The sequence below is a fragment of the Lichenostomus cassidix genome, chromosome 5, assembly GCF_008360975.1.
Source record: "Lichenostomus cassidix isolate B80296 chromosome 5, HeHo_3.0, whole genome shotgun sequence".
NCBI classification, from domain to species: Eukaryota; Metazoa; Chordata; class Aves; order Passeriformes; family Meliphagidae; genus Lichenostomus; species Lichenostomus cassidix.
The window spans coordinates 59,104,178-59,117,984 of NC_139486.1; the positions used below are offsets into that span (position 1 = coordinate 59,104,178).

At 46.1% G+C, this 13,807-nt stretch overlaps 1 protein-coding gene and 1 pseudogene across 1 annotated transcript; one reads left to right on the plus strand and one right to left on the minus strand.

Moving 5' to 3' along the window:
• Positions 1-480: 480 nt before the first annotated feature.
• Positions 481-1,460, minus strand: LOC146436799 (olfactory receptor 5F1-like; annotated as a pseudogene).
• A 7,308-nt stretch (positions 1,461-8,768) lies between these two features.
• LOC146436800 (olfactory receptor 5B21-like) lies at positions 8,769-11,737 on the plus strand. Its single transcript, XM_085063826.1, has 2 exons — positions 8,769-9,683; positions 11,726-11,737. Exons 1-2 carry the CDS (start codon positions 8,769-8,771, stop codon positions 11,735-11,737), a joined length of 927 nt encoding a protein of 308 aa, XP_084919952.1.
• The last annotated feature ends 2,070 nt before the right edge of the window (positions 11,738-13,807 follow it).

A 13,807-nucleotide genomic window follows, 5' to 3' on the forward strand; every position in this document is an offset into this window, starting at 1 on the left:
CCCACCTGACCCCCCTCATCTTCCACTCACCTGCTCCCCCACCACAGACATTGGCACCATCATGCCCCAGACTCCCCACTTCCCTTTTCCTCCCCCCAAGAGAAGGCACAATCTCAGTCCAAGTGCCCTGGCCAGCACCTCGGTGCTTCCATAAAGACCTTTCCACATGGATATTAGCCCCAAAACGGGGGGAAAATCAGGAGAGGAGAAGACCTCACAGGACTGGAGTACCCCCAACTCCTGTTCCGCTGGCACAGGCAATGTCCTTGAGGATGGTGCCTCGTCTCCCACTCCGGCTCTGCTCTGCCACATGCCCCCTCTGGTCCTGCACTCTGGGCAATGCCAGGAGATGTCTCATGCCTTCCCTGTGGTACTGCTGCAGGGAAATCATGGCCCCAGTGGCTTGGAAGATGAATCCAGACTGTGACCCTGGACTCCTGAGGGTCTGATTTCCAGCCCCTCTTCCTGAGAGTCCAAAATCTAACACCCCTCACCACAGCGGGGTTGTCCTCTCCTTTCAGCCAACCGGGAGCCATGGATGGACCAGGAGGTGAGGATCCTACTTTTTGCTTTCCTCATGGCGTTCCTCAAGTCTGCATTCCTGAGGCTGTAGACAAATGGGTTCAGCATGGGGACAGTGACAGAACACACCAGGGAGGTGACCTTGTCCTGCTCCAAGGAGTGGCTGGAGTTGGGCCGCAGGTAGGTGAGGATGGCGCTGCCATAGTACAGAGTGACACAGGCCAGGTGGGAGGCACAGGTGGAGAAGGCCTTGTGCCACCCAGCTGCCTAGTGGACCCACAGGACGGCGCTGCTGATGGACGAGTAGGACACCAGGATGAAGGCCATGGTTCTCAGCACATTGAACCCCACCACGGCAGCCACCACGGCCTCACTGGCATGGCTGTCGGAGCAGGACAGGGCCAGCAGCATGAGCCCATCGCAGAAAAAGTGGTCAATGGCACGGGAGTGGCAGAACAGGGCATGGAATATGGAAACCGTGTGGAGGGTGGAGCTGATCACTCCAGCCAGGGAGGCCCCAGCCAGCATCCAGGCGCTAATCCCCTGGGACATGAGCATGGAGTACAGCAGAGCCTGCAGATAGCGGTTGTAGGCCATGGTGGCCAGCACGTGGCACTCGGTGCTGGCCCAGGTGGCGAAGGAGAAGAGCTGGGTGACACAACTCGCAAAGGAAATCACCTTCTTCTCCGCCAAAAAATCCCTCAGGGTCCGGGGGATGATGGTAGAGGAGTAGCAGATGTCCAGGAGGGACAAGTGGCTCAGGAAGAAGTACATGGGGGTGTGGAGGCACCGATTGATCTGGATCAAGGCAATGACTGCCAGATTTCCCATGAGAGTGACCACATAGATGGCAAGGAACAGGACAAAAAAATCACCTGCAGGTCTGTGAAGCCCAGGAGAATAAATTCAGATGCAAATGTCTCATTTTCTCTACCCATATTGAACATTTTATACATCCAGTTTGGCTGCTTTATGTCTTTAGCTTGAAATGTTTAATACGCATAAATCCATCCATAATGTTAAGAATGTCAATTTTTGTCAAGCAGTTACAAAACCTTCGGTCAATAAAAGGTAAATTCTGCTTGAAAAAGAAAAAACACAAGTTCCTGGCACCACTATGCCCATTCAGCCAACATATTTGGAACCAGGTGGATATTTAAGCCATTAAGGAAGGAAATACCCTACCAGAATAAATCATAAATAAATTGCAAGGCTTCCTCCTAGTTCTTCTCAATCCGCTCATGTTGCGGTTTAAAGGATGTTACAGCAGACTTTACCCTAGAGCTTCTCTACCCAGCCCGGTTCAGCGCCTCAGTGCTCCAAACCCTCTGTCCCAGGGCTGGACACTGCGCTCTCACCGGCCAGGGAGCCATAAGGCTAGCTCTGGTCCGTCTGCTTCCACAACCGGCGGTGATAAAGGAGGCGAGGAGGGTCTATGCGTTGTGTCCATGGAAGATGTTTATTCGCATGGTGCAGCAGAGGCCAACGACCTCCCCGAGGCAGAGATGCCTCGAGGGCGAAGGCCTCACATGCTCAGCACATGTGGTGCATAGACACGCGTGGAGCATAGACAGCAAGATGGCGGAGGGTAAGGGGTTTTATAGGGAAACAGAGAGGGGCAGGGACAGCACACAGCCCCAGTGACCTCTGGGTACAGGGAAGGTACAGGGGCGGAGTTAGGGTACAGGAACCAATAGGGGAAACCCGAGGGAGTGGCCAGGGCCACGTGGGGTTAGGGTATAGGAACCAATAGGGAAAATTGGGGGTGTGGCTAGGACTACGTGGAGTAGGGAAGGCAGGACAATAGGTGACAAGTACAGTCGTTAAGAAAGGGGTGTGGGGAACTTGCAGCTATTATCACAATATTTCCCCATTTTTTACTAAATTAAAGAAGGAAAGGCTTTTCCTAAAAGCTTTCATACGCTCACACATGAAATTCCATGATTTTCCTGATAATTGCTGGGAAAATAGAATTATTTCCAATCTTTTGATTATTCCCTATTCAACCTGAGCACTTGAAGAATAAACACCTGCTCCCCATGTCTCAGGATGAGATTTTCTAGGTGGAGGCATTGGAAAATGGGCTTTTCCTTAGTATATTTTTCCCTGTAGGAATAAGAGCTGGGATTTGTCTTACCTCACTTTGCTTTAGATGTGATGCTTAATTTGGAGGTAAAACATAAATTCAGGGTCCATCTTGCTGCTCACCAGTGAGAGATCAGCAGCTCCTAAAATCCCATTCTACAACAGACAGAATAAATAAACATGGGTTCTTCACCTGGATAACCATGGCTTGTTGGAGTTACACCAGGGAGTAAAGCAAGAGTAGGCACTGCTGGCTCCTGACAAATGGATCCAAACCTGGAAATCCTCATTGTTGGATGAGCCTGGGCTGAAGGGTTGAGTTTCACCCCCAGAACCTGATGTGTCCTTTCAGGTATTCTGTGGTCTCCTGGAGTTATTAACAAGCATTTAGAGCTGCTTTTCATCACCCATGAGGCAGAGCCAGAGGTGTTAAAAATCAGGAAAACCAAATATTTGGGGCTGAATTTCCCCCCAGAGGAAGCATCCAACTGCTGCTGTCAGAGAATTGACTTCAATTTCTTCCTTAACTAAAATTCAGTCTCACTTTTCCTTACCCAACCACCTTCATTTTGTGTGGTTGATCAGAGACCTGGAATGGAAATAAATTCGGTTAAAACTCATGGACTATGTTCTATCCCTGCTGAGAGCTGGTGGTTGGTGTGGAAGAACTAATGGAATATTCATCCTTGTGTGGTGAGGATCTCCATTCTGGCACCCACTTTCCTACTCAAATTCCGTAAGATCTTTGGGCAAAGCAGTAGAAGAGCTTCTGACAAGCTGCCCTGGGACTCACCAAGATCATTCCATCCAACCTGGCCCTAAACACTTCCAGGGATGGGGCAGCCACAGCTTCTCTGAGCAGCCTGTGCCAGTGCCTCACCACCCTCACTGAGAAGGATTCATTCCCAGTATTCCATCTAAACCTACCTGAAGGCAGTGCTTTGCTCCTCTTTGCTCCCAGGTATGGTTGGAGTGGTGTTTATAATTCCAGCTGCTCCCAGCTGCAGCTGGAGAGATACCCCAGGGCTTCTCCCATGTAACACCAGTGTTTGCAGAGCTTTGCTCTGTGGAGGATTCACAGAGCCAGGGATAAAACAAGTCAGGGAATAACATCTTCCCCTTCAGGGAGCTGTCAGAGCAAGTGAGGGGCAGCCAAGCCCTGAGGAGTCCCAGGATCCTCCAGTGCCAAGTCAGGATAGGATGATTATTAAATTAACGACAGCAGAAAGTGTTATTTGAAAAATAACAGCTCAAAAATGTTGGCTTTAATTGTTTAATACATGCTAAAAATATCCCCAAAGGACGTTGATGGTGATATCTGTGTTAGGGAATGGTTTGGGTTGAAAGGAGCCTTATGGATCATCCCATTCCATCCTCCTGCCATGGACAGGAACGTCTTCCACTATCCCAGGTTGCTCCAAGTCCTGTTCAACCTGGCCTTGGACATTTCCAGGGATCCAGGGGAAGCCACAGCTTCTCTGGAAATCTCTGCCAGGGCCTCTCCACCCTCACAGGGAAGGATTTCTTCCCACTATCCCATCTAACCCCACCTGATGAATTCAGAGCACCTGAAGCATCCATTGAAAATTACCCTAAGACAAAAATTAAGTGCAGTTCAAAGCATCATTTCCACATGTTAGGAGAACTTCAAACATCCAATATTTCCAACAGGCTCAGGAGCTGATTCTTGGAAAATAAAATGTCCAGGTGGGATCAGCCACATGATGCTGCTGTTTTATTCCTTGCCTATTTCTCAGTTTCCTGAGCAAGAACAAGACACTTCTCTTCCCAAGGCTTACTGGAAAATCAGGAGAAATGACTTTTTATCTAAAATGAAAAGGAGATGATATTCCCAGCAATGTCCAATAGATGGTAGAGATGTACAGGAAATCCTGATCAATATCTTTGTTCTTTTCCCTCTTCCAGTGCTCCATTTTGTACCTCAAAAGGACTTTCATGGCTCTTTTACATCCCTTGGGATTGACTACAGAGAGCCGTGCTGCACAGATGGAGCAAAAAGAAGTTGTTCGTGTAAAAACAAGAATTAATTCCATTCAGAAGGAGATTAAATGCAACTTTGGACAAGGAAAAGACATCCACAAAACAGGTTGATTTGTCATCCTCACCACTAACAAGTTTCCATCCAAAATATGGAGAAATGAGGGAGCTGAAATTTCTTTCAGGAGTTATTTCTAGCCTAAAATAAAGAAGTTTAGAGTAATTATCACCCTCCATTGTTTTATTCCAGGTTGTTCAGGATTTTTCCTTGTCTTGATTTGTTATTTGTCAGTCCCTTCTCCTCACTGCCTTAGTGCAAATCTCTAGATGCAAACTCCACTGATAATATTTCTGACTTTGTTTTTAACAAACCACCATGGGCCTAAAGTGGAAAACTAATTAGAGCTTTGTTTGAAGGCTTTGAAAGGCAGAAATTGGGGGTGGAAAAAGGACAGGGCAAAGGTGGTTTGTTCAATTGAACCTGCAAATGTATCCTGGTTTCAAATATGGAGCTATGTTTTAATTAATTCTTTGACTTGGCTTTTGGGTGATATCTCATTATCTCCAAACTGCCTCAAAACTGCAAATTAATCCATTTAGAATGTTGTATTTCCATCTTTCCTAAAAAGGCTTTTCAAGGGAGATGCCTCTCTGATTCAGCCCAGAAATCACAGAATTCTAGAATGTCTCATTTGTTAAACCCACATAACCTTTATACAGGGAATCCTGACACCTTTCATGGAATCCTGGAATAGTTTGGGATGGGAGGGACCTTAAGGATCATTCTCTTCCATCCCCTGCCCTGGGTATGGAAAGCTGCTACTTGGCCAGGTTGCTCCAAGCCCCATATCCATAAATACCTACGGATATAAATGTATAACTTGCCTTCCTAAGGCCAGAGATCTCCTAGATGTTCTTTCTGATCCAAAATTATATCTAGATATTAAAAGCCAACATTAAATGTATATTATACAATACTTTTAGATATAAAATGCAAAATATTCTTGAGTTAAACGTGTGCACTAACATCCACATGTTACTGAAGTTTCTTTTCCCTCCTAAATCTCTTTGAATCCCACCTCGTTTCCAGCTGAAAATTAGGTATGGATGAGAGTTCTGCCATGAGGAAGAGGAAAAAAGAGCAGACAGAATTCCCTGTCCCTGGTAACATGACAAATCAGAATAAACCCATTAAATCTTTACAGGATTAAAGACAAAAATCCAATTCTTACCTCACCAGAGGAGCATTGGGATCATTGAAGGTTTCTTGAAGAACCTCTCCAACAGCAAAATAACCTTTAATAGAATTATTATTTAATTTTTAAAGTGAATGTAACTTTACTTCAGGGTCAGTGGCTGAGTTTGCTCCAGGTGTCCATTGCCAGCAGTTTAGGCTGTCCTAATGAGCTCTGGATGGATCCCTGGAGCAGCCAGCTGGGATTACAGGAGGTGAGGGCTGCTCCAAGCCTCCAGGTAATGAATGAACCCAAAAGGCTTCCAGGCTACTCCTGCCTTGGCACCAGCAGGCCTGCACAGGTCTGACCCACCTGTCAGCACACAATCCAGAGTCCATTAAACCTTCTTATTCTGCTCCAGGTATTCCCAGGAATAGCTCAGATGCCCACAAAACACAGTTTTGATCCAAAGATGGGATTTATCTATCAGTTAGCAGTAATGTGAAGCACATCCTCTGATATCTTAGGTGGAATTAGAGGGATCAAGACACTCCAGGCAGCCTGGAAGAGGATGTTCCATGTCCAAAGGAGACCACACAGGGCCACATAGAATCCTGGAATGGTTTGGGTTGGAAGGGGCATTAAAAATCATCCAGCTGGTACTGATGTTTTGGTTGGGTGTAGCTCTGAAAACAATGATATTTTAACATCAGCATTGGAATTTGGTGAGTTTCTGTGCCAACATTTCACCCCTGAGTCCCATTAGTTCCTGCTATATTACCAATTCTTCCAGCCAAAACTTCAAACAACCCCTCTTTTCTCAAAGTAATAAATGAACCCAGGAAATCCAGTTATTTCCAAAAGAAACCTTTGATACTTGGAAAAGAACCAAGAAGGCAAAACAACTTGTAAAAAAAGCAAAATAATTATCAAGTAATTAAATATAAACCTTTGAACTGTTTATCACTAAATCCTTCCTCTCCCTTTGTGCATGTTCCCAGAAAAGTGGCAATTTTTGCTTTCATGACCATTTCTCCTCCACATCAGACCTACTCTATCTCTCTCCAGGACTGTATTGCACCAAATTACCACCAACTTCCTCCAAAACCTTATTTTTCCACCTTCCAGCTTGCTTTATAAATAACAACCAGATTTATTCCAAGTCTCCTGATGTTCTCTCAGCCAATACTCCAGGCCACCAAGTGAGCAGGTGATGATGAGGCAGGTCCAAGGTTGACCTAAATTCTATATGGTTTTATTTATCAGTTATTCATTTTAATTATTAATCCAGTTTATCAAACCGTTAAATTATTTATCACTCACACTGGATAAAGTTCAGAAGAATAAATTCATGTTTTATACTCTTTTCTGAGCTCCAGGACACTGAAACATCTGAAAGCCAACTCAGTCCTGGGTCTGACTTGGGTCCCTGATCAAGGCATGGTGCAGATAAAAGGAATGCAGGGATGTGCACATGTTGTGAAACTGACAACCAGGACTTCTCCAGTATAAGTCCTGAGGGGAACAAACTCCTTGGGCTGAGCTTCAATAGAGTTTGTGGGTCAAGGGTGTGGATGGAGCCCCCAGATGGGGTGATTAATGCAGATTAGTTCACTCTGAGACAATTAATCATTGCCTCCAAGTGTCCAGAGCCACTTGCTCAGGTAGGACATCCGGGCTGCAGGCACTTCAGTGTGGATAATCCCATCCTTGAAGGAAAACTGGGCTGTTAGGTGTCCACAGAGGGACATCAGCAGCTCCAGAGCTGGGGCCAGAGATGCTTTGTGTGACACTTGGGGACTCTCTGACCAGCTGGTCATCGCTGCTGCCATGTGTCCTGGTGGCTCCTGCACATGAAAGATTTGAGATCCCTGGAGCACAATGGGTTTCAGAATTCCATGCTATCCCTTTTTGTTTGCTATTTTCTTTGTTTATCTGCTCTGCCATGAGGAAGACCGAGGGTTTTATCCCAGGAGGGCAGAGGGAACATATTTACAGCCCTGCCACCCACAGGCTCAGCTGTTGGAGTCAGGGAAGGAGCACATCTCTCTCCACATCAGCCTGGATGTTCTCTGCTGCATTTGGGATAAACCCTTGGCTCCAATCACCACAGCGAGGGCACAGGAGGAGCGGTAAATCCAAAAGAAAGAAGTTGACTTCCTTCTTCATGTCCTCCCATCCCCTTTTTTTGGGTCTCTGTCAGAAAACAGCCTTGCAAAAGTAGGAGTTTTTATAATAAATGGGAGTAATGGCTTATGCAGCTTGGCTTTTCTTTTTCTTAGGCAGCTGAAGCAACATAAATGGATTTATGGAAGTATTAAGGGTGAGTCTTATTTAGTTATAAAGAATTGTCAGCAGAATACAGTTGTTAAATCAGCCTTTGGAATTGGATTATTTTAATATTCATTCCCATTTCAGTGTTTTATCTTCATTCCCATGGTTTTTGGATGTTTCAGCCTGCTGGAGCTCAGAAAGGTATAAAACATGAATTTACCAATGTGAATTTTACCCAGTGTGAATGATATATAACAGTTTGATAGACTGCATTAATAATTAAAAGCCAAGGGAAAATGTTCTTAATGTGATGTAATGTGGGATTTCACTTGGATTAGGACTTTCTTCTGCTCCAGGTTTATGTGATCTCTGATGAGGCTCCTCCAAGGTAACTTCTGAAACAAATTTCTTTCAAACCAAAAGGGAATAAATATCTGATTCTTTTATGGAATAAATCCAAACTTTTATGCATCTTTTATGCACAAAGAAGCAAATTTGCCATTCGTGTTGCTTTAAGATACGTGTTCTTTTCTAAGCACCTCAACTGGTAAGTAAAAAAGTCTAGAATTTATTTTTGGAAAACCTATGGAATATACCAACCAGTGACAATTAAAGCAGTGACTGATTGCAGCTAAATATTGCCCAAAAGAGAAACTCTGAGGTTTACCATTTTGATGCATTTGTTCTCTTTGTCTCAGTAGGTAACACCCAGCCATGGGAGGAAACCATACGCAGCTCACATTCATCCTCCTGGGAATTACAGATGCTCCCTGGGCTCAGGCCCCTCTTTTTGGGCTCTTTCTGCTGATTTACATCATCACTTTGGTGGGGAACATCGGGCTGATGCTCTTGGTTTGGGTCTCTCGCAGCCTCCACACCCCCATGTACTTCTTCCTCACTCATTTGTCCCTGGCTGACATCTGCTATTCCACCGTCATCTCCCCCAAAATGCTCACGGGCCTGTTGTTTGGGAATAAAACCATTTCCTGGGCGGGCTGTGTGACACAATTCCACCTCTTTGCTCTCTTTGCCACGGCCGAGTGTCACCTCCTGGCCACCATGGCCTACGACCGGCACGTGGCCATCTGCCACCCCCTGCTTTACGCCATGGCCGCGTCCCCCCGCGCCTGCTGGCAGCTGGTGGCCTGGTCCTACCTCGTGGCCTCCCTCAGCGCCCTCATCTACACCAGCTGCACCTTTGGGGGCTCCTTCTGTGGGCCCTGCCGGGTCGACCACTTCTTCTGTGATGCCGGCCCTGTGCTGAGGCTGGCCTGCTCCAACACCCACGGCAGTGAGGTCACCATCTTTGCCCTGGTCATGGCCAATGGGCTGGGCACCGGTGTGGTCATCCTGCTCTCCTACGGCCACGTCCTCCATGCCATCCTGGGGATGCACTCGGTGCCCAGCAGGGCCAGAGCCTTCCACACCTGCACCTCCCACCTGGTGTCTGTGTTGGTGTTCTACGGGACGCTGCTCTTCGTGTACCTGCAGCCGGCGTCCCGGCATGGCAGCCAGGGTAAGGTGGCCTCTGTCTTCTACACAGTGCTCAGCCCCATGCTCAACCCTTTCATCTACAGCCTGAGGAACAGGGAGGTGAAGGCAGCACTGGGGAAGTGCAGGAGGAGGATGGTAAACTGCTGCTGGCATCAAAGAAGTGCAGCTCAGGGAATCAGGGAATCCTGGAATGCTTTGGGTTGGAAGGGACCTGAAAGATCATCTGGTCCAGCACACCATGGGCAGGGACACCTTCCACTAGGCCAGGCTGATCCAAACCCCATCCCACCCAGCCTGGAACTCTTCCAGGGATCCAGGGGCAGCCACAGCTTCTCTGGACAACCTGTGCCAGTGCCTCACCATTCCCTTAGGGAAGAATTTCTTCCCAGTATCCCATCTAACCCTACTCTCAGCTTAAAACCTTTCCCCACTGTCCTGCCACTCTGTGCCTTTGTGGAAGCAAACCATTCATCTAAAGTAAGAGATGATCCATTAAAATAATTGGATATGTCCCTGATCCTCACAATTTTATATAGGCTCTTCCACAGTTCCTCACAAAACTCAATTACAATATTTATCCTGAAGAAATAAACCTCACAGTCACATCTTCCTTGGAAGGAAACAAGAGTGGGAGCCTCAAACTTGAATTGAATTCCCTTTCCAGCCACGAGGCTGTCAGAAGAAATTACTCAGAATGGTTCTGGAGCATTACTCCAATTATTCTTCTCTTTCTCATAGGATGCACAGATCACAATTTTATTGATTTGTAACTTATTTTGCACTGATGAATGTGTATTTTTCTTGCAAGACTATTGTCCTTATCCCTAAACTCCAATAAAATTCCTTGTTGTTACCTGTGAGTTATTTATTAGAGCAGAGCTGCTGGGGTGGAAGGGAGCATTTGGGAAGAGCAAGAGTATTTTAACATTTGATTGGTAAAAAAACAAGATAAAAGGCTTAAAAAGTGCATTTTTGTTCTGGCTTAGAAGGATCAAAGCTGATGGGACTTGGGATCTCAAGATACACCTTGGAATATCAAGGGGAATGCAAGTGTTCAAGTGCCAAAACATACCTTGAAAACCTAACAGATGTATTTCACCCCAAATTTAAGCACATGTCTAGTTTCCATAGGTGAAAGAATCCTCAGCCCCTGATCTATGGATAGCTGAGAGCTGTTTGGGTATGGAAAAGTCCCTGAAAAACGCAAACCCAACAGTTCTCCAAATCATGGCTCATTAAAGAAGGCACAGGAATGGCCACAGCCCTGGGGAGAGACCAGCAATCCTTCATCTTTTCCTGGCCTGGAAAAAACTCCCAATTCATGCCCATCCTAATGAATTCCAAAGGCTATGTGTTGGGTTTAAGGGCAAACTGAGTGCAATCCTGCAACTTCCTTTCACCATTTGGGTGGTCAGGATAAGCTCAGCAGAGATGTCCATCTCTTCCTCCTCTTCTCCACCTTGTCCCCCACCTGTTGACACCTTTGTGGGGTGGGATGAGTTCTGACTGCACAGAGGGACAGGCTTTGGCTGTGGCAGGGAAAGGTGGAAACTGGAATATTTTCCCTTTGTTACTGTGTTGTGAAGATGTCATGTTCTGAGGAGTCATGTGGGAATTAAATTCCTTTTGAAAAGTAAATGGATGGTGACCAGTGTCTATCAGTTCTGGAAACAAACGGCACGAGAAGAGATGTTTTAGGGCTGGGGGCTACTACCTGGGAAAGGTGGATCTGGACTGGATTAAAAGAGTTGGAATAAATGTAATTAAATGACAAAGGGCTTGGCAAGAGAGAGACTTTTGATATCAAAGTTGGGTGGGAAGGGAATTTAAAGCTCATCCCATTCCAACCCCCTGCCATGGGCAGGAACACCTTCCACTAGACCAGGTTGCTCCAAGCCCTGTCCAGCATGGCCTACAACACTTCCAGGGATGGGGAAGCCACAGCTTCTCTGGGAAACCTGTGCCTCACCACCTTCACAGGGAGGAATTTCCCCCCGCTATGCAATGCAAGTCCACTCTCCTTCAGTTTAAGATTGTCAGGTTGAAAGGAAGAATTAAGAAAGCCCACCAGCAGGTGTGAGCTCCAGATCTCCACCAAGTGGGCCCTGAGCTCCAGGTGCCACCATCCAGGTGCTCACACCTATTTCCACCACAAGTGATGCTGTTTCCATTCCCAGAGCAAGAAGTGATCCTGGGAGACCAACCACCCTTCAAGGAATCATAAGCTTAACAAGATCTTCTGGGCTTTGCCAGGAAAGTTTCCAAATCATCAAGGAAGCTTCTCAGAGGGCTTTTAAACAACTTCAGTCATTCTTCTTAATGAGCCACGAGAGACTAATTAGCAAGGGGAAACCATGGAGAAACTTTCTTCCTTGTTAAAGACAAAGTGAACTTCTCCAGCTGCTTTGTTTGCCACATCCAGGAGACAAAGAGCTGCAGGGTCAGTGTGTTGGGATTGTGACTGTGTTGAGGGACCTTCAAGCTCATCCCATTCCAACCCACTTCCAAGGGCAGGGATGCTTCCCACTATCCCAGGCTGCTCCAAGCCTTGTCCAACCTGGCCTGGAACTCTTGCAGGGATCCAGGGACAGCCACAGATTCTCTGGGCAACCTGTGCCTGGGCCTCCCCAGCCTCACAATAGGGAAAAATTTCTTCTCCATACCCAATCTAAATGCTCTGACAGTGTGAAGCTATTCCCCCTCATCCTGTCACTCCAGACCCTTGTCCAGAGTCCCTCTGCAGCTCTCCTGGAGCCCCTTTAGGCTCTGCAAGAGGCTCTCAGCTCTTACCCCTGAGATGAAATTCCCAACTACAGGCTGAGCTCAGACATGGGTTACTGTTGGCTTAGCAGCTGGACTCCATGATCTTAGAGGGCTTTTCCCACCAAAATAATTCTGGGATGCTGTAAATGCTTCTCCCCCATATTTGCTCCTGGTCAGCATTTCTGTCTCTCCTGTTAGCTTCTGGCCTCAGCTTCACTGTAGATCCCACCATTTGTTCTTCCTTCCTTCCTTCCTCTGTGCCTCATGATTTATTTTAGAGGGGAAACCACACAATTACCCAAAACTAAGCAAAACCAATTCAATAATAAAACCAAAATAGGATCCAAATGACAAGATAGAGAGCAGTGGTGGGAAATTCCACCAGAAACCATGGGAGATGCCAGATGATGGCTCTCTGCTCCCTGAGCATGCTTGGGCCTTGAGTTTGGTCACTGCCCACTCTGTGGTGGTACACAGGAAATTTCCCTTGGAAATTAATGACTTTGGAAGCAGCTCCATAAGGAAGAGACTTGCACTGGTAAATAAACGCCACTACTTTCAGGTAGTTCAATGGAAGCATGAGGTTTTATGTCCCACTTCTTTGTATAGATGTAATTATATATATATGCAGATTTATATGTAAAAGCATCTTTATATATACATCTCTTTATCTGTATAAAGAAAACTTGTATTTAATTTTTTCCTGAAAATATATCTAATCTTAAAATATATAAATTAATCTCTTGAAATATATAATTTGTCTCTTGGTATTAAAAAGGGAATTAAAAAGAACTGGTGCAAGAAATGGAGATTCCAGGATTGGGACACAGCTCAGGATCTGAAGAAGTGCTGCAATGGCCCATTGGGAAGAACGCAAAACACATCAGGAACTTGTCTGCTGCAATTTATTTTTACATGATGGGATATCCTGATATCTGAAAACCCAGACAGTCAGAAACAGGCATCAAAGAGAGTCACAATCATGTTTATGAGAGCAAGGAGAAAAAATTCTTTTTTTTTACCCATAAAAGAAGGAAATGGTCCCACTGTAGTTGTAATTGGAGCAGATGAAGATGATGAAGATGAATATGAAGATGATGAAGATGAATATGAAGATGATGAAGATGAAGATGATGAAGATGAAGAATTATGCTTCAAAATGGCTGCAGGAGGCTCAGCTGCAGTCATCTGCACTGGCCAGAGAATCCTGGAATGGCTGGGGATGGAAGGGACCTTAAAGTTCATCTCATTCCAAGCCCCTGCCCTGGGCAGGGACACAGGATAACCCATGAGGAAAGTGGGTGCATCAGGAGCAAACATCAATGCTGGATGTTCCATCTCCTTCCTCTCATGGTCAAATGCTTGACCACAGAAGATGGACACAGTTTATCCCCATTTTACCAATCCCCACCTGCACAAAGAGCCAAAACCTTTTGGGTTTGAGAGCAGCAGCTCCAGCACGAAGCCACAGGGCACAGAGCAATGTCACCATGGCC